The following is an 18325-nucleotide window of genomic DNA, read 5'->3' as shown; positions in this document are numbered from 1 at the left end:
CTTTATTTTACAAATGTTTGTAAAATATTCTTAATCTTTTCAAAAGTGGGGTAGGGCCGTAACTCTATTTTGGGTTGGTTGAGTTGACCTTGTTAGGTTTATAAAACCATGATCATTCCCTGAATTGGTCGAACAACACCTCCCCTTAATTGAGGCACGACTTTGATACCATGTTGTTAGGATCGATACCAGTTGTTAGCTCTAATACCATGTTAGACGAACACGACTCTCCACAATAGTATGATATTGTTCACTTTGAGCATAAGCTCTTCATAACTTTGCTTTAAGCTTCCCCAAAATGCCTCTTACCAATTTTGTTTATAAACCTATGATCATTCCGTAAATTAGTCGATGTGGGACCTTCATCATTCAACAGACCTAACAAAAAAAGAATCGACTCGTAAACTGAACCGAATTCTCGATTTTTCAAAAATTCAACCCAACCAAACTGAAAAGAAAAAAAAATCTATTCCACCCGAGTAATTCGAGTTAGTTGGGTTAACCGGTCATATATATATATATATATATAAACTCGAGAGTACGCGGAGTAAATTGTTATTTCTATGTTAAAAAAAAAAAGTAAACGTTTTAATTTATTTAATTTTTTATAAATTAAGAAAATAAAATATAGTAATTTGGTAGTTGGGCCGAATTTTATATTAGGGCAACTTTTCCTTGTTGGAGAAGTTTGAGAGCCCAAAGTCAACGTGGCCCAAAATGAAGCGTCGAGAAGAAGCTCTTCCGACTCTTCGTCACTCTCGATCGGGAGAGTGAACCACGATGGCAATTTTTTAATCAGAGATTCCCAAATTCGGTCGCACCTGAGATTCCTTACCTATATATATGTTTGTGATTGTGGGCAGCCACTGTTCTTCGGCGCATTCTTATTCCAGTGTTGAGTTCAGGTGAAAAAATGGAGAATCCCCAGAAGCCATGGAAGGTGGAATATGCCAAGTCTTCTCGATCCTCTTGCAAGACCTGCAAAAGTCCCATTCAGAAGGAGAATCTCCGCTTTGGCAAGATGGTTCAGGCTACCCAATTCGACGGCTTCATGCCTGTACTCACCCATTTCTCTCTTTCGCTGTTTTCCTGCTTTTTTGAGTGATTCTCTTTGTTGGGTTTCTTCTTGTTAGCTTCATGTTCTAGTTTTTGTTCTTCTTGTTCTTTGTTTCGTATCACTCTTTTGACCCATTTTCTAATTTTCCTTGTCATTTTGTTTTGACTGTTCGTTTGGAAAATATGCATTTGTTTGCTTCCACTTGCATCGCACTTTTCTTGGCAGCGGACTGTGCTACTGTCCGGCACTCACTTCTTAGTAGCAAGTGAGTTAAGTCCATTTGTATTTGCGTCCGTATGCTCAAGCCTCTAGCCCTGATTTGAGAAGAATGGTTTAGAAAACAGGTAGAGAGATTTTGAAAGAGAGTTTGAAAGCAAGGTTGAGTGAGAGATTTAAAATGGTGTTCTATAGCATGCAAGCAAAATGCAACAACGACTTAAACCGTATATAACTTTTCGGGTAGGGAAAATTTGACAACTAGTTGCATTCTCTATAGTACATGTTGAGGCGATTTAGGTCTGGCAGGCCCTAGGCCTGATTTCGCCGAATGGTCATACAAAATCAGGTGGATGAGTTGACAACTAGTCACACCCCTTATAGTGCATTTTGAGGCGATTTAGGTCTAGCAAACCTAGACATAATTTCGTCGAACTGTCGTACAAACTGAAAATATAATAGTAAAGCAAAACAACATGGAATAACATAAAGAGTTTGGCGTGGCATGAGCATGTGGCCACGGGCAACACACCTTGGACGGGCATGACCGGTGACACTCAGTACCTTTCGGTTTTTAAAATCTTTGTTTATGGAGACATTTCAATTATGCTTGTTTTAAATGGAAAAGGATTGGAGGGTTCTTTTTTTTTTTTTTTCAATGGAGTTATTTGTGCGATGTGCAGAGCTGAAGCATCGCTGTGAAATTCCTTAATTATCAGTTCTGGCTGCAATTTGTTTAGCTAATCATGCCTTTTCAGTTCATTTTCCGCTGGTTGAAAATGAACTCTCCTAATAACGTATGCCGTTTAACTTCTTTCTTTTAGTGTTTGATTGTTAGTTTGAATCTATCTAAGTTGTTGTGTTAGGAATCACGACTCTCCACAATGGTATGATATTGTCCACTTTGAGCATAAGCTCTCATGGCTTTGCTTTAGGCTTCCCCAAAAGGCCTCGTACCAATGAAGATGTATTCCTTACGTATAAACCCATGATCATTCCCTTAATTAGCCAATGTGGGACTCCCTCCCAACAATCTCAACAATCTGGATGTCGTTCATCATTCTTGACGCATTCTTTAAATTTCGTAGTATATACCTGTAATAAAACTATGATCGAACATTCTTAATGTTGATATGCTCATATTTTCTGAACCAGATGTGGAATCATGGTACCTGCATATTGAAGAAAGCCAAACAGATCAAATCGTATGTGTGCTAATGATATTTTACCATATGGATACTTGTATAACATCTGGAAAATTTGCTCATTGGTTCGAATTTGCCATATGATAGAATTGATGATGTTGAAGGACTTGACTCATTGAGATGGGAAGATCAGCAGAAGATCAGGCAATATGTGGAAGACAGTGCAGCCGCAACTGCAGTGGCTGTTACGCCTGTAGAGTGTGGTATTGAAGTTTCACAAACGTCTCGTGCTTCTTGCAAGCGCTGTAAACAGAAGATTATGAAAGGAGAGGTAACTTTTTTACGCATATTCCCTTAACATCTTATTCTGTGAATCTGAATATATGTAGACATCTTAGCCGGATTCAAGTTCAAATCTAAATCAAAAGATTGTAAATGTTAATATCAACTTGAGCATACTTTAATTGGTTCGGGCATATATACTCGATTCATAAGGTCAATGGTCTGAATCTCTCAACTCCGCATGTTATTTAACTAATAAAAACAGCGGGGCATTGCAGCACACGCTTCTATTATTTTTTTCTCAATTGCATCATCAATGTCATGAACTCGTTGAAGAAAAACTATTGATTTAGTTGTATTACAATTCGAAGGTTCGTTTGTCCACGGCCCTAGATGGGAAAGGGGCCAAGGGTCTGGCTTGGTACCATGCAAACTGCTACATGGAACAATCTCCGTCTACCCAAGTTTCGAAGTTGGCAGGTTGGCAAAACCTCCCATCTTCCGATCAGGCTGCTGTTAGTGCCTTGGTTAAAAAGCCTCCATCTGCTGACAAAAATGGTATGGGCTTCATGTAGTTTTGCTGAATAGCATTTTGATGTTTGAATCACATTCATTTATTAACTCTTTGTTACTTACGTATGTGCGGATCATAGAAGAGAAGCAGACTTCGAAAGCTGGTAAACGTAAAAAAGACACTATGACAGACCAGGATTCTAAAGTTACTAAGGCTGTAGGAGATGTTTCTGAGAGCAGGTCCATGAAAAATGCTATTGTTACAGCAGACCCTCAAAATTCATCTGATTTAGTGAGTAAACTCGAGGCACAAAGCAAAGAACTATGGAAGCTAAAAGATGATTTGAAAAAGAATGTGACGACTGTAGAGATGCGGGAAATGCTTGAATCTAATGATCAAGATTCAACAGGATCAGAGCTTGATTTACGTGATCGCTGGTAGTCTCGTCCCTTCAAGCCTTGCCCCCTTCATTTCTTATAATTGATTGTTATTGAGAGACTAGTATTCGACGTATCCGTTCTTCTATGCGTTACTCCTTTATGGCAATTATGCTAGCATCTTATAGTAATTCTTGAACATGGTTTTATTTGTTACGCCAAAACGTTGTTCTTTGTTGCTTTGAATACTGGCACATTTCCTAATTGATGTATATGTCTTGTTAGCGCGGATGGTATGATGTTTGGAGCACTTGCAAAATGCCCTATCTGTTCTGGTTCAATACGTTACTCCGGAGGCATGTATCGATGTCACGGGTATCAGTCTGCATGGAGCAAGTGTAGCTACTCTACACATGAACCCGAGCGCCTTAAAGGGAAGTGGAAAGTCCCCGAAGAGACCAGCAACCAATATCTTAGCAAGGTTTCTGCAAAAACTAATCTTATATGAAAGTGACATATATCATTATTTCACATCTAATGGTCTCTTGCAGTGGTTTAAATCACAAAAAGTTGCAAAACCGATTCGACTATTGCCCCCACCGTCTTCCAATAGTGCCAATGGCAATCAAGGTTCTAATAGTCAATCACAATCATCAAAGGCTGAAAGCTTGGCTGAGCTAAGAGTTTCCTTCTGTGGATTAAAAGATTCCGTGGTAAGATCTTTCGTTTTAAGATTTTGTATGCTTTAAATTACTTTCATCGTGCCGAACGCAATAGTTGAAATCTTTGTGTTGAATCTTGCAGGGAGAATGGAAAAGAAAAATCGAGGGTGAAGGTGGAGCTGTTCATCCCAAAATTAAGAAAGGTATCATCTTTACTGTCTTTATCACGTTCGTAGGTCCGTCACCATGTAACTCGTTCAGATATGTTATGTTAGTCCTTGATGACAACAACTAAGTGCAGATACTAATTGCTTGGTTGTGAGTGGAGACATGGATGAATATAATGCAGAAATGAAGAAAGCAAGGTAAAGCATCCCTCTAGTTGTTGTTAGTTTTATCTTAATCAATCGATTTCCCGTTGCTCTCTCTTTTCGTTATCGGATTCAATGGACAGGAGAACGAAGGTACCTATAGTTCGGGAAGAGTATCTGGTAGATTGCTTTAAAAAACAGAAGAAGCTTCCATATGATAGATACAAAGTTGAAGCCGCTGGCGAGTCCACCAGCTTGGTGACCGTAAAGGTGAAAGGGCGAAGTGCGGTGCACGAATCTTCAGGCTTGCAGGATACAGGTCATATTCTTGAAGACAAGAAAAGCATCTATAATACAACTTTAAATATGTCGGATTTGTCAACTGGAATTAATAGGTATGCTTATTTCTCCCCGGCACCCGAAATTGTCTCCCTTATGCATCCATTCGATAATTTTTTCGTCCGTAGGAAACAAAGGGTGTGTTGATCTGCCATTGCAGTCTCTTACATATTTATGTTTGTTATTGGAAGCTACTACATTCTTCAAATCATTCAAGATGATAAGAGTTCAGATTGCTACGTTTTTCGCAAATGGGGTCGTGTGGGAAATGAGAAAATTGGAGGAGTCAAACTTGAAGAGATGTCAAAACCAGATGCAATCCGTGAATTCAAACGTTTGTTCCTTGAGAAGACAGGGAATCCATGGGAGGCCTGGGAACAGAAACAAAACTTCGAAAAGCAACCTGGCCGATTCTTCCCGCTGGATATCGTACTGCTGTTCCTTTCATCATTATGCATCATCTTCTTTACTACCATTTACTTTCCGGGTTCTACAGCTCATCTAGTCATTATGTTAATTTCAATGCTTGAGTCGAGTCTCGATTTTGGAACTTGTAGGATTATGGAGTGAACAAGGATATAACGAAAAAACCGAAGAATTATTCAGCAACTAAACTTGCTCCTCAGTTAGCAGAATTAATGAAGATGCTGTTCAACGTGGAAACATACAGGTTTTTCCAAATGACCTTTCTCATTGGCTTTTATGATTTTTTTTTGTTTGTTCATTTGTTTGAGTAAAACCCTTGCAGGGCTGCTATGATGGAGTTTGAGATAAATATGGCCGAGATGCCGCTTGGAAAGTTAAGCAGAAGAAACATCCAGAAGGGTAAAATACATCTTGAATCTCTCATCAAATACACGAAACCGACTACATTTCTTGGAAAATTTTAAAATATAAAAGTGGATGTGAGATCCAACATCGTTTGGGGAGGGGGGGAGTAGAACGAAACACCCTTTATAAGAGTGTGGAAACTGTTCCTTAGCAAACGCGTTTTAAAAATCTTGAGGTTAAGCTCAAAAGGGAAAGCCCAAAGATGACAATATCTGCTAGCAGTGGGCTTGGGTCGTTACAAATGATATCAGAGCCAGACATCGGGTGATGTGTCAGCGAGGAGACTGTTCCTTGAAGGGGGTATACAGGAGGTTGTGTGCCAGCGAGGAGACTATTCCTCAAAGGGGGTATACATGAGGTTGTGTGCCAGCGAGGAGACTGTTCCTCAAAGGGGGTATACACGAGGTGGTGTGCCAGCAAGGACGTTGGGCCTTGAAGGGGAGTGGATGTAGTGAGGGTCCCACATCGATTGGAAAAAGGAACGAGTGTTAGCAAGGACATTGGGCTCTGAAAGGGGGTGGATTGTGAGATCCCACATTAGTTGGGGAGGAGAACAAAACACCCTTTATAAGGGTGTGAAAACTTCTCCCTAACAGATGCGTTTTAAAAACCTTGAGGGTAAGCCCGAAAAGGAAAGCCCAAAGAGGACAATATCTGCTAGCGGTGGGCTTGGGCCGTTAAATGTGGAAATAGTTTTTTTAAACCCAAACAAACATCTTTTTTCTTTTTTGTTTGATTCAAAATTTTGTTTTCCTTATATTTCTACTTTCTTTGGCATCTACATCAGGTTTTGAAGCTTTAACAGAAATCCAAAACCTGTTAAACAGTAGCATGCACGATCCTTCTATGAGAGAAAGCTTGATTATCGACGCTAGCAATCGGTTTTTCACCGTGATTCCTTCTATTCACCCGCACATTATAAGGGATGAGGATGATTTCAAGTCTAAGGTGATCGATGACTTATCTCCTAATTAAGTGCATCGGATTCCTTTAAAAAGATGGGAACTTTTGTTTCGTTCGTGTTTCAATTTGAACTATCTATGAGCCCTCATGTTTTTTCTCCCCTCTTTGGACTACTTTGTGTCATTCATAGTTGAAAATGCTGGAAGCACTCCAAGATATCGAGATCGCTTCTAGATTAGTTGGGTTCGATGACAACAGCGATGAATCTCTTGATGATAAGTATAAGAAGCTGCGCTGTGATATTGCTCCAATATCACACGAAAGTGAGGATTATAAGTTAATTGAAAAGTATCTTCTCACCACTCATGCCCCAACTCATACGGTTAGTTTACGTCTCGTGTCCTATCACTTCACGTTGCACAAATAATTGCTGATATTCTTTGAATTTACATTTTGGAAGGATTGGGCTCTGGAGCTCGAAGAAGTATTTTCACTCGAGAGAGAAGGGGAGTTCGATAAATTTGCCCCATTCCGCCAAAAACTTGAGAACAAAATGCTGCTGTGGCACGGTAAAGCTAGCGAATTTGAATATAGAAAATGATGTACTATTATAATGATTCAAACCTTTGACCTTTGGGTCGAAGTTATAATGTTTTTCCTAGTTGGGCGCTTAGGTTGACCTGATGTTAATGATTTTACGGTGTAGGTTCACGGCTGACGAATTTTGTTGGGATACTTAGCCAGGGATTGAGAATCGCTCCGCCCGAAGCTCCAGCAACTGGCTATATGGTATACTAATTTAGCGTATATTGGTTTGGGGAATATGAATTATACTGAAATTGAAGCGTGTTTTCGTGTTTGGGAATACGTTATTGAATACAGTTCGGAAAGGGGATATACTTTGCGGATTTGGTGAGTAAAAGTGCACAGTATTGCTACACGGACAAGAACAATCCTGTTGGTTTTATGCTTTTGAGTGAAGTAGCATTGGGGGAGGTGTACGAGCTGAAGAAAGCTGAAGTGAGTTGATTTTGTAATGATAATATTGTTTATAGGGTCAAGAAGTGAATTGATACATATACATATATTTGTTATAGTATATGGAAAGGCCACCTCGAGGAAAACATTCGACGAAAGGGCTCGGGAAGAAGGTGCCAGCAGCATCGGAACACGTCAAATGGAAGGAGGATGTAGTGGTTCCTTGCGGGAAACCAGTGGCGTCGAACGTGAAAGCGTCGGAGTTGATGTACAATGAGTACATTGTGTATGATACAGCTCAAGTAAGTTTTTAAAAAAGGCTTTGGTTTTATGTTGCATACTCTGGTAGTGTCGAAGAAGACAAGGTGAGATGTGAGAAACAACGAGAAGAACTATAAATAGAAAACAAAATTATCATAAGAAGAACCACGTTGGTTGGAGAGGAAAACGAAGCATTCCTTGTAAGGGTGCGGAAACCTCTCCCTAACAGACGCGTTTTTAAAAACTTTGAGGGGGAGCCTAGAAGAGAAAGCCCAAAGAAGACAATATATGCTAGTGGTGGGCTTGGGCTATTACGAATGGTATCAGAGCCAAACACCGGACGGTATGCCAGCGAGATGCTGGCCTCCAAAGGGGGTGGATTGTGAGATCCTACACCGGTTGGAGAGGAGAATGAAGCATTCCTTATAAGGGTGTGCAAACCTCTCCCTAGAAGACGCATTTTAAAAACCTTGAGGGGAAGCCCAGTAGGGAAAACCCAAAGAGAACAATATTTGCTAGCAACGGACTTGGGCTGTTACAAATGGTATTGGAGCCAGACATTGGGCGGTGTGCCAGCGAGGGTGCTGGGCCCCGAGGGGGTGTGGATTGTGAGATCCCACATCGGTTGGAGAGAGGAACGAAGCATTCCTTATATGAGTGTGGAAACCTCTCCCTAGCAGACACGTTTTAAAAACCTTGAGAGGAAGCCTAGAAGGGAAAGTTCAAATAGGACAATATCTGCTAGCGGTGGGTTTGGGCTTGGGCTTGGGCTGTTACGAGAACTCAAAATATCAAACTAGTTCTTCAAGAATCATGTACTCAAAATCAACAACTGATAGCAATTCCATGAGGTCGATAATCGGCTTTCAAAAGTTCGCTCATTACAGAATCACTCCCTCCCTAAATTATGTCGTTGTTGTGGATGTCATTAAACAGGTTAAGCTGCAATTCTTACTAAAGGTGAGGTTTCATCACAAGAGGTGAGAAGAAGATAACACGACGTTTTCGAACGGGCGGGAAGTTGTACAGCCTCCAGTTCTGTCATAAGCTCAGAAACTGCTACTCTGTTTTGTTAATATGGGAAAGAATTGCGCTATTTTGAACTCCTTTTTTTGTGCAAGCCATGAAATGATCTCATTTTGAGTAGCCCATTGAGGAGGGAGATCTTCTCGTTGCTTCCACTTATGTAAAGTAAACGTTGCTTTTGCCTTAAAACAGTGTTTCAATTGAAATCTTTTGTGATTCTGGACAGAACGTGATTTTGGATTGACATTCTTATCTTTGTCTAAATGGGATGAAAGTTCGTGATTTTGAAGTCCAAGGCGGCTAGCTGCTGCGTGTTTGGCAATAGCTGCTGCGTGTTTGGCAATAGTGTGGCACTCACTCTCAACATTGAGTGAGTAAAGCCAATTTCGGATCGCGTTGCTCACAGTCAGACAACGTACGCTCAAGCTTCGGTTTCCGATTTGATAAGAAGATTTAGAAAATAGGAGTAGAGAGGTTTTGGAAAGAAGTTTGAAAGAGAGGTTGAGTAAGAGATTGAAAACGGTGTTATATAGCATGCAAGCGTAAAGGTAACAACGGCGTCTTAAGCAGTATATAACTTTTTGGGCAGGGAGAATTTGATAACTAGTGGCATCCGTATAGTACATTTTGAGGTATTTCATGTCTATCAGATAGAGACATGATTTTGTCGAACTGTCATATTCTCAAGACAAGGGTTTTAGCGTGTAATGAGCATGTGGTCATAAACAACATGTCTTGGACAAGCATGACCGTGACACTGTGCATGGCTGCATCGGTAAATGTTTGCTTATGTCATACGCTTCCAAGCTAGGGAATTGTAGAAGGGAAAAAGAGGATCCCATTATGATTACCAACAAAACAAAGGCTTTAAAGGCTTTGTTTTCTCTGAAAATCATAGCTGCCGCTGTGTTTAATGTCATTTTCTTCAGTTTGGTGACGGTGGATCCATTAAGCTCTTCATGGCCCTTTGTTTCTCCAAGAGATGACTGAACCCTTCTCTGCGGCAATTGTTTGACCATTCTTAAAGACTCGACTTCCAATGCCTTAGTGAGTTTTTTTTGCATATTTAGAAACCAACCAAAGAATTTTGTGTCTCATTTGGATTCCCAAGTCAAACTGTCTCCAACTCCAATAGATTCCCACTTTAACTTCATGTTAATCTCAAACCTACCAACTTCATTTATCTTTAAATATTATTTCCGTTCCGTTCGGAAAGGAAAGACACCTCTATACGGATGACGATGTCGTGGTGATGACCATGCGATTGAAGCTAGGGTAGTAGCATTCTTGTTATTTGTAGCCCTTATGTAACGGTCCAAACCCACCGTTAGCAGATATTGTTCTCTTTGGGCTTTCCCTCTCAGGCTTTCCTTCAAGGTTTTTAAAACATGTCTGCTAAAGAGAGGTTTCCACGCCCTCATAAAGGGTATTTTGTTCTCCTCTTCAACTGATTTGAGATCTCACACCTTAGATTAGATCATGACATTGTTTTTTGCTATGAGATTGAAACCACCTCTGCAGGCCATGAAACTAAAGCTAGGATAGTAGTACTCATGTTATTTGTAGCCTTTATGTTAGATCAAGACATTGCTTTTAGCCATGGGACTGAAGCACCTCTGCATGGATGACGACAACGCAGTGAAACATGAGACTAAAGCTAGGATGGTAGTACTCATGTTATTTGTAGCCCTTAGATTAGACCAATACATTGTTTTTAGTCATGAGATTGTAGCTATGTCAGTGACACTCATGTTATTTGTAGCCCTTGAGGTTAAGGCATTGTTTTTTATTTTTTATGATTTTCTTATGAACATCTAAGTCCATGACACTCTTTTAAAATATTTTAAAAGACTTTGCTGTATATCTTAATTAATTTATGCATGTAGTAGCAACTTTATTATAGTAGAAAAGTAGGGTCGTTATAGGTTAGATTGTAATATCCCAAGCCTACCGTCAGTAGATATTGTCCACTTTGGGCTTTCCCTTTCGAGCTTCACCTTAAGGTTTTTAAAACGTGTCTGTAAGGGAGAAGTTTTCACACCCTTATAAAAATGTTTCATTCTCCTCTCCAACCAATGTGGGATCTCATAATTCATCCCTCTCCAGGGCCCAACGTCTTCGTTGGTACTCGTTCTCCTCTTCAATCGATATGGGATCTAACAAGGATTCTAAACATATTGGAGGAATAGAGCGTTTGCAAAGGGGGAGAGGTTGAGTGCTTACATGAATTCCAGCGACGACCATTTTTTCGATCTAATATAAGAAAAGAATTCAAATCTAAACTCCATAAAGATTAAGATAGCTTAGTCATTAAGTAATGTTCAGACCAACTTTTGAGTTAATCGGAGCATTCTTGAATGGGTTCGATTAGGTTTAATATACCACTTGTCACAATCGCACTTTTGATAGCAGCAAACTTGCGGTTGTACGGCACTCACTTTCCAACAACAAGTATGCTCGAGTCTCTGGCCTCAGTTTAAGAAGAAAGTTTTAGAAAACGGGAGCAGAGAGATTTCGAAAGAGAGTTTTGAAAGCATGCTCGTATTAACATGATAGTGCATATACATCATTCACTAATAAGAGTATTCACGGTTTGGCTCGACATATCAATTTTCTAATAAATTTCTATCCACTAAATTATGCTCGAGTTTTTGATGTATGATTATATATTTATACCTAATTTCACAACACATCAACATAACGTGTTTTTTTTTAATTATTATGTTTTGAAAATAATGAAAGAATTGAAAACATATATTTTTTTTTAAAAAAAGGAAAATAATAAAAATTAGGGTTTGATGGGACCAAACGCTCGTGGGGACACATAATTTAATTACAAATTAAAAAAGCGGAAAGCGACAAAAACGCAGCAATTCTTAGGTGCGGCGTTCGGCGGAAAACAAAAAATTAATTACTATTTTATCAAAACTCATCAATCAAATAAATTATCACATTTTTCTTCCTTTTTTTAAAGAAAGAAAAAAAAAAACAAGAAATTATTATATATGTATTTTTAATCCCGATATTAGTTTAATCGGGACGTTGAAAGTTTGTTCTATTATGGTCTTTAAACGTTCAAAATATATATTTGAGTTTTAAAAAGCTATCGATTTCTGTCCTTGTTAAGTTTGTTGGGTACTTGATGTTCGTCTCTAACTTATTTAGCTTAAAACCCTGTTCGTAGTATTAACATATTAGAGTAAAATTCATTATCCAGATTTACTCTAATTTATTAGGATTATCAGTACACACTCGAACTAAACAAAAATAAAGGGCCAATGAAGTTTTGTTTTCACGTCCTTTTAAAAGATAGGAAACTCAAAAGTTCATAGAAAAAAATCGATCAAGTTAGCTCATAAACGAAAAACGAAAGTTTATAGTTCGTTTATAACCTATCAAGATTATCAGCACATACTTGAACTAAGCTAATTAAAATCAAAACAAAAATAAAGAGCCAACGAAGTTTTGTTTTCAATATGAAATTTGAAAGTTCATAGAGGAAAGTCGATCGGGTTAGATTTAAAGTTCATAAACGAAAAACGAAAGTTCATAGTTCGTCCATAACTTGTCAGGGTTATCAGTATATATTCAAATTAAACTTGAAAATTCATAATTAAGAATAGGTTAGGTCGAAAGTTCATAGACGAAAGTTGATTGGGTTAGATTTAAAACTCATAGACAAAAGACGAAAGTTCATAATTCGTTTATAACTTATCAGAGTTATCGATACATATTCAAATTAAACTAGAAAATTCATAACCGAGAATAGGTCGGGTCGGATTTAAAAGTTTGTTTGACGAGTGAGGAACAAGAAAGTAGATGAATTTTGAAGAAATATGGAGTTATTAAAGAGATGTTCCCTAATGACCCAACACAAAGACCTTCCATGTCTCCCTTTCACACTTCTTTATTAAGCCTTAACCCTTTAACCCAACCCGCACGCCCACTCCCTTTTCCCTTTACTCTTTTCTACTCTACTCGTGCGCTCTTACCTTCTTTTATTCCATGGCGTCTTCTTCTTCTTCTTCTAGTACTGCAAATAGTAGCGTGTCGGGCGGCGGCGGCGGTGGCGGTGGTGGTGGCTCTCCTTGTGGAGCATGCAAGTTTCTGCGGCGGAAATGTGTGGCTGAGTGTATTTTTGCTCCTTACTTTAGCTCGGAACAAGGGGCTGCAAGATTTGCCGCCGTTCATAAAGTGTTTGGGGCTAGTAATGTGTCTAAGTTGCTGCATCATGTCCCTGCTCATGATCGCTGTGAGGCTGTTGTTACTATTGCTTATGAAGCTCAAGCAAGGATTCTTGACCCTGTTTATGGCTGTGTCGCCCATATTTTTGCTCTCCAACAACAGGTAATTTTGAATATGAATGCAAGATTATGTTTTTGAGGGTTCGGGAAACTTGATCAACCCAATTCGAGCCAAGCTATACGGTTTGGGTTGAGTTACGAACTTGTTTGAACTATTTGAATTGGGTTCAGTTTCAAATAGATCAATATTTTAGACTCAATTGATTCATGAGTTTCTCTAAGACTAGATAAGGTTCAATCAAATCATCTCGTATTTATGTTAATTTAAAGAAATTGTTTTTAAATTTTTTAAAATTTTCATTATCGGATCACTCTCAAAAATGATTTTTTAAAACTATTTTGAAGGTAGTTTTTCAAAATATATATTGAAGTTGAGTTGCACGTGTTAATTAAATATTTAAAAATGAATATGCATCTTAATCAAGGGTGGATTGTGAGATCATACCTGGGTTAGAGAGAGGAACGAAACATTCCTTGTAAGTGTAACATTTCAAACCAATCACTAGTAGATATCGTCCGTTTTAGCCTGTTACATATTGTCATCAGCTTCACTGGTCTTTGTAACCCTCTCCAACCAATGTGAGATCTCACTATCCACCCCCTTGGGGGTCTAGCGTCCTGGCTAGCACACCGCCCAATATCTGACTCTGATACCATTTGTAATATCTCAAGCCCACCGCTAACAGATATTGTCCATTTCATTCTGTTACGTATCGTTGTCAACCTCACAGTTTTTAATTGCATATACTAGGGAGAGATTTTCACATCCTTATAAGAAATGTTTCGTTTTTCTCTCCAACTGATGTGAGATCTCACTTAGCAGACACGTTTTTCATGAGATCGAGGACCAAATCGGACAATATCCACTAGCTGTGGTCTTTGGGCAAAGAAAATTTCAAATGAATAACCTTAATAACTCAAACTAACCTAACAAATTGAGTTGAGTTCATTATTTAAGAAGAGTAGTTTAGATTGAAAAAATTAACAAATCTAACAATTGGATTAGGTCAAAAAAGTCTCAATTTGACTCAACCGGACCCACGAACACCAGTACATATACTTCTTTTTAAAATCCTTAAAATGGTTTTGTTTTTTGTTCTTGATTTTGAAGGTGGCATGCTTACAAGCACAATTGATGCAAGCCAAGGCTCAACTTGCCCAAACCCTGATGGAATCAGGAGGCAACATGGAGCTTCAATGGACAGGAAGCTTCAATAACAATCTCTCGAATGGAATCCCAAGCAATTATGAGACTCAAATTATGAACCCAGCAGTTTCCCCACAGAGCTCAGTGGAATCAGCAGCCAACAACGATGCAGCATTAATGTTCATGAACCATTATCAAGAGAGCCAAACATTGGGTAGAAGAAGATCAGCTTCATGTCATGGTGATCTTGGGGAGCTTCAAGCTTTGGCCCTTAGAATGATGAGAAACTAATTTTCCTCACTTAATAAAAAAAGGGTCTAATTTAAGTTCATGTTTTGTTAGAGATGATACTCATTTAAGGCCCCTTAATATCATTTAAGAACCCTAAATATATTATGTATATATAAACTCATGGATTCTCCTTTCTAATTTCACACGTTTTGATTACCCTAAACACTAATTCCAATATCTTTCTCTAATGTTTCTTTCAACATCATGGATTGGTTGCTTTGTTCTTGTTTTTTTCTAAATGGATAAATTTTTTTTTTGTCTCTATATATCGTCAAGAAAAATCAGTTGAATACAGAGATATTCATTTAACTTGTGGGAACAGAGTGGGAACGGGATGGAAATGGAAAACTTTGATTTTCGTTGGCTAAACGAAGTGAAGTCGTAAGGATGAGAATTGAAACAGGTGACAGAGATAGGGATGGATTATGGCCCGCCATACCAAACTCTCTGATTGAATATGTTATAGTATAAGAGTCAGTTTGGAATGACTTTCTCGAGTAAAATCGTTAGAAGATGAAAAAAAAAAAAGAAGTTTGAAAAATGTGGGAATTTAGGGTTATGAACAAAGTTGTTCCCAACATAGGGATTGAAGAAAAGGAGGAGGAGGTTGGTATGGGGTGGAGCCTTGTTGTTTAGGGTTTACATGTTCAGTAATAATTAGGTGCACCCAACCTTTAAACTAAGTTTCAAACTAATCACTCATAATTTTGTATTCACACAACTAAGCAAAGTGTCCCCTTGATTGAATGCATCATTTCTAACCATTTCTATCTACAACATCCCATAATTAATCTTTCACCATGATTATCTAGAATTTTAAAAATTTCAAGTAACACCCGAGTAAAGTAGAGGTGTATAAATGAACCGAGAACAAATCTAAACGAGAATGATCTTGAGAATAGAAGGATTAAGAAAGGTTTAAAAGGAAATGAAAGTTACAATGTATACCAATAAGGTGCATCTTTCTTTTTGGTGATTCAATCATAGGATGCATGTGAGTGAGGACAAAATATGTTAGGAAGCACTTGTGTTGGTTTGTGGGGATAGTGTTCACTTTCAAAAAGTGAGGAATAGTATCGTGACCATGTCGCGGGGAATGCAAGAGAATACCTGAACCATCGAGTGCCATGACATGCTTGAAGGACTCGTATTGGTTTGTGGGAATAGTGTTCTGTCACTCTTAAAAAGTGAAGAATTGTAACATGACCATGTCACGAAAGATGAAAGAGAATTAATCGATTATCAAACCATCATTGGTCTTAAAAAAAACCATTTAAAATCCCAAAACCATTAACTTTATTATTGACTATATACATTGTAGAGGAATTTAAAAAAAGACACCAATAATTTTAGCCTAAGTGAGCTAACATAAAGTAATTATTATTAATTATTTGAGATTTTGATCCCATGAATGTGGCCAACACCAAACCTAATAGACAAGGAATCTCATTTGATCACTAAATTATACACTTAACCCTTCATATTACTAATTAAATAAAATTATTTATTTCTCATGTACTTTATATTATAAAATATATTCTTTCAAAAAAAAAAACCCCATTAATTTAATTGGGGTGGGAAGATTTGATATCTTATCAAAGTTGAGTGTGATTGAAGGGGGGAAAGTTGAATAATGCATTAAAGAAGTGAAAAGGATAAGGACAAGAAAGAATTAGACATGAATTTAATAGAGAAAAGCAAAGAACACAAAAGGGCATACATTTAGACATACCCAAAAGCTATTTCTCTTGCTTTGCCCTCGATCGTTTTTCGGACCTGTCTCTACTAAAGAAGCCTTCTCGATCATTCTTTAGACCTGTTTCTATTAAGTTATACATCTCGATTTAAATATAACCAGCATGTTTTTCTTACCCATCAATCATGTGAACTCGTTAATCTATACAACAAAACATTTGATCCACTATTATGCCCGACCTTAGTTATTACTCAATTATATTAGAAATGATAGTTTTAACCTTTATTGAACTCTTTTACAAGTGATTTACTTGTATTGTAACTACAAGTTAGGATTTCAATTGTTCTTACTGTTTAATTAAAAAATTTTAAAATTGTCAATTTGAGCATAGTTCAGTGAAAGACAAGAGACATCAATTGTCATTTCAATGGTCAATAGTTTAATTATTCATCTCGTTCAACTCAAATAAATAAAGTTACCATTTTGGCATCGATATTTAACTTGAAAATTGCTACTCTGACTAACATCGTACTCGTGTTAGTTGAACTTCTTAATTGTCGGTTAATTTATTTATGTCCAATAAGTTCGTAAATTCAAAAAATACAAAATTCAAAATTTAGAGACTTATTAGACATTTTTCAAAATTCAGATGACCTATTTGATACCGACTTAAAAATTGCCCATTCATAAAAAGGCTTGACTATTTTTTTTTTAATTATTATTATTATTTGTAATATTTATATGCATACACATTTCATCAATATTAATATTAATGTAGGTGATTAATCTAATTAATTGTGGTGAGGGGTACCAATGATGATACTTTTAGGTGATTAATCTAATTAAGTAGTGTTGTGGATGTTCCCAAAAGCTAGGCCCAATGGGCCTCAAATAGTATAAAATCCTAAGAAAGCCCAAAAAACTTCTCATACCGAGGCGAGAAACCCGACCCGACCATTGATATCTCGAAACGGCTGAGACCCTTCTCGTAATTCCAGCCGACTCAATGTACAATCCTAACATCCATGTAGTATGATAAAACTGACTTAAGAGACAGACGCAATCAATACTATCGAGTTCTATGCTACTCTAACTTATGCATCGAAGCAACGTGAGATCTTGCGTTGTAATTATACCCGACCCACATAACAAGACCGTAAAGCTGACGAGTACTTACTCGAGGATATACATACAAAGAGGCAAAGCCAAGAGGTAAAAAATGAGAGCTTTAGCTGCCCAAAAAGACAAGAAAAAAAGACAGAAAGAGATGTTCCAAACTTTTGCTGCAATTTTGCAGCTCATGGAAATGTAATTGTGTTGGGATCTGCATTTATTAGGTAATTAAGCTAAGCTATTGAGTGTGATAGCAATAATATGTGTCAAATTAAGCATACCTATGGGCCTATTTGGATCCTACTCTTCCTTAAATAGAATGATATTCAATCCTTAGCCCATCCCCTTCAAAACCCTAAATTTAACTGTACTTTATTAGCTCAAAATGAAGGAAAAGTTTCTCTATCTAATATTAAAATATAATTTTTGTTAATGGGTTTTCTAGTTTCTAGGATTTGTTTTGCGTATCAATGAAACGACATATTAGCCTCTTTGGACTTTTCTTTTCAGGTTTCCACTCAAGGTTTTTAGAACGTGTCTACTAGGGAGAGGTTTCCACACCCTTATAAATGGTGTTTCGTTCTCCTCCCCAATCGATGTGGGATCTCATAGATGGTTTAGGATACCCAAATGGATGTCGTTCTTGTATTATAAACATGTATTTCAAAGAAATTTGTAGGTTATCATTTTAAAGATGGATGGTTCAAGATACCCAAATGAACGTCGTTCTCGTATTATAAACAGGTATTTTAAGGCAATTAGTATCGTTCTGAAGATCGATGGTTTGAGATACCCAAATGAATGTTATTCTCATATTATAAACACGTATTTCAAGGGAATTCATAGGTTATCATTCTGAAGATCAATGGTTC

The 18325-nt window shown here is 37.7% G+C and overlaps 2 protein-coding genes across 2 annotated transcripts; both read left to right on the top strand.

The window, feature by feature from the left end:
• Window positions 1–722: 722 nt before the first annotated feature.
• On the top strand, window positions 723–9186 carry LOC111463901 (poly [ADP-ribose] polymerase 1). Its single transcript, XM_023107863.1, has 20 exons — window positions 723–1057; window positions 2429–2478; window positions 2566–2749; window positions 3072–3258; window positions 3354–3651; window positions 3877–4072; window positions 4143–4304; window positions 4396–4456; window positions 4555–4618; window positions 4708–4959; window positions 5095–5332; window positions 5461–5573; window positions 5652–5728; window positions 6522–6682; window positions 6828–7019; window positions 7098–7206; window positions 7344–7426; window positions 7520–7657; window positions 7735–7917; window positions 8813–9186. The coding sequence occupies exons 1-20, from the start codon at window positions 914–916 to the stop codon at window positions 8858–8860; spliced, it is 2940 nt and encodes a 979-aa protein (XP_022963631.1). The 5' UTR covers window positions 723–913; the 3' UTR covers window positions 8861–9186.
• A 3681-nt stretch (window positions 9187–12867) lies between these two features.
• LOC111463903 (LOB domain-containing protein 16-like) lies at window positions 12868–14795 on the top strand. Its single transcript, XM_023107865.1, has 2 exons — window positions 12868–13249; window positions 14318–14795. The coding sequence occupies exons 1-2, from the start codon at window positions 12908–12910 to the stop codon at window positions 14642–14644; spliced, it is 669 nt and encodes a 222-aa protein (XP_022963633.1). The 5' UTR covers window positions 12868–12907; the 3' UTR covers window positions 14645–14795.
• The last annotated feature ends 3530 nt before the right edge of the window (window positions 14796–18325 follow it).

This window comes from Cucurbita moschata, unplaced genomic scaffold (assembly GCF_002738365.1).
Source record: "Cucurbita moschata cultivar Rifu unplaced genomic scaffold, Cmos_1.0 Cmo_Scf00029, whole genome shotgun sequence".
NCBI lineage: Eukaryota > Viridiplantae > Streptophyta > Magnoliopsida > Cucurbitales > Cucurbitaceae > Cucurbita > Cucurbita moschata.
Note: the sequence above shows the minus strand (reverse complement) of the source record. Positions and strands in the feature narration are given on the sequence as shown.

Coding starts and splice junctions, on each gene's coding strand:
- LOC111463903 (XM_023107865.1), top strand. CDS start 12,908: ATGGCGTCTTCTTCTTCTTCTTCTAGTACTGCAAATAGTAGCGTGTCG. Junction 13,250..14,317: donor TTTTTGCTCTCCAACAACAG/GTAATTTTGAAT, acceptor TTGATTTTGAAG/GTGGCATGCTTACAAGCACA.
- LOC111463901 (XM_023107863.1), top strand. CDS start 914: ATGGAGAATCCCCAGAAGCCATGGAAGGTGGAATATGCCAAGTCTTCT. Junction 4,073..4,142: donor GCAACCAATATCTTAGCAAG/GTTTCTGCAAAA, acceptor GGTCTCTTGCAG/TGGTTTAAATCACAAAAAGT. Junction 4,457..4,554: donor TCATCCCAAAATTAAGAAAG/GTATCATCTTTA, acceptor AACTAAGTGCAG/ATACTAATTGCTTGGTTGTG.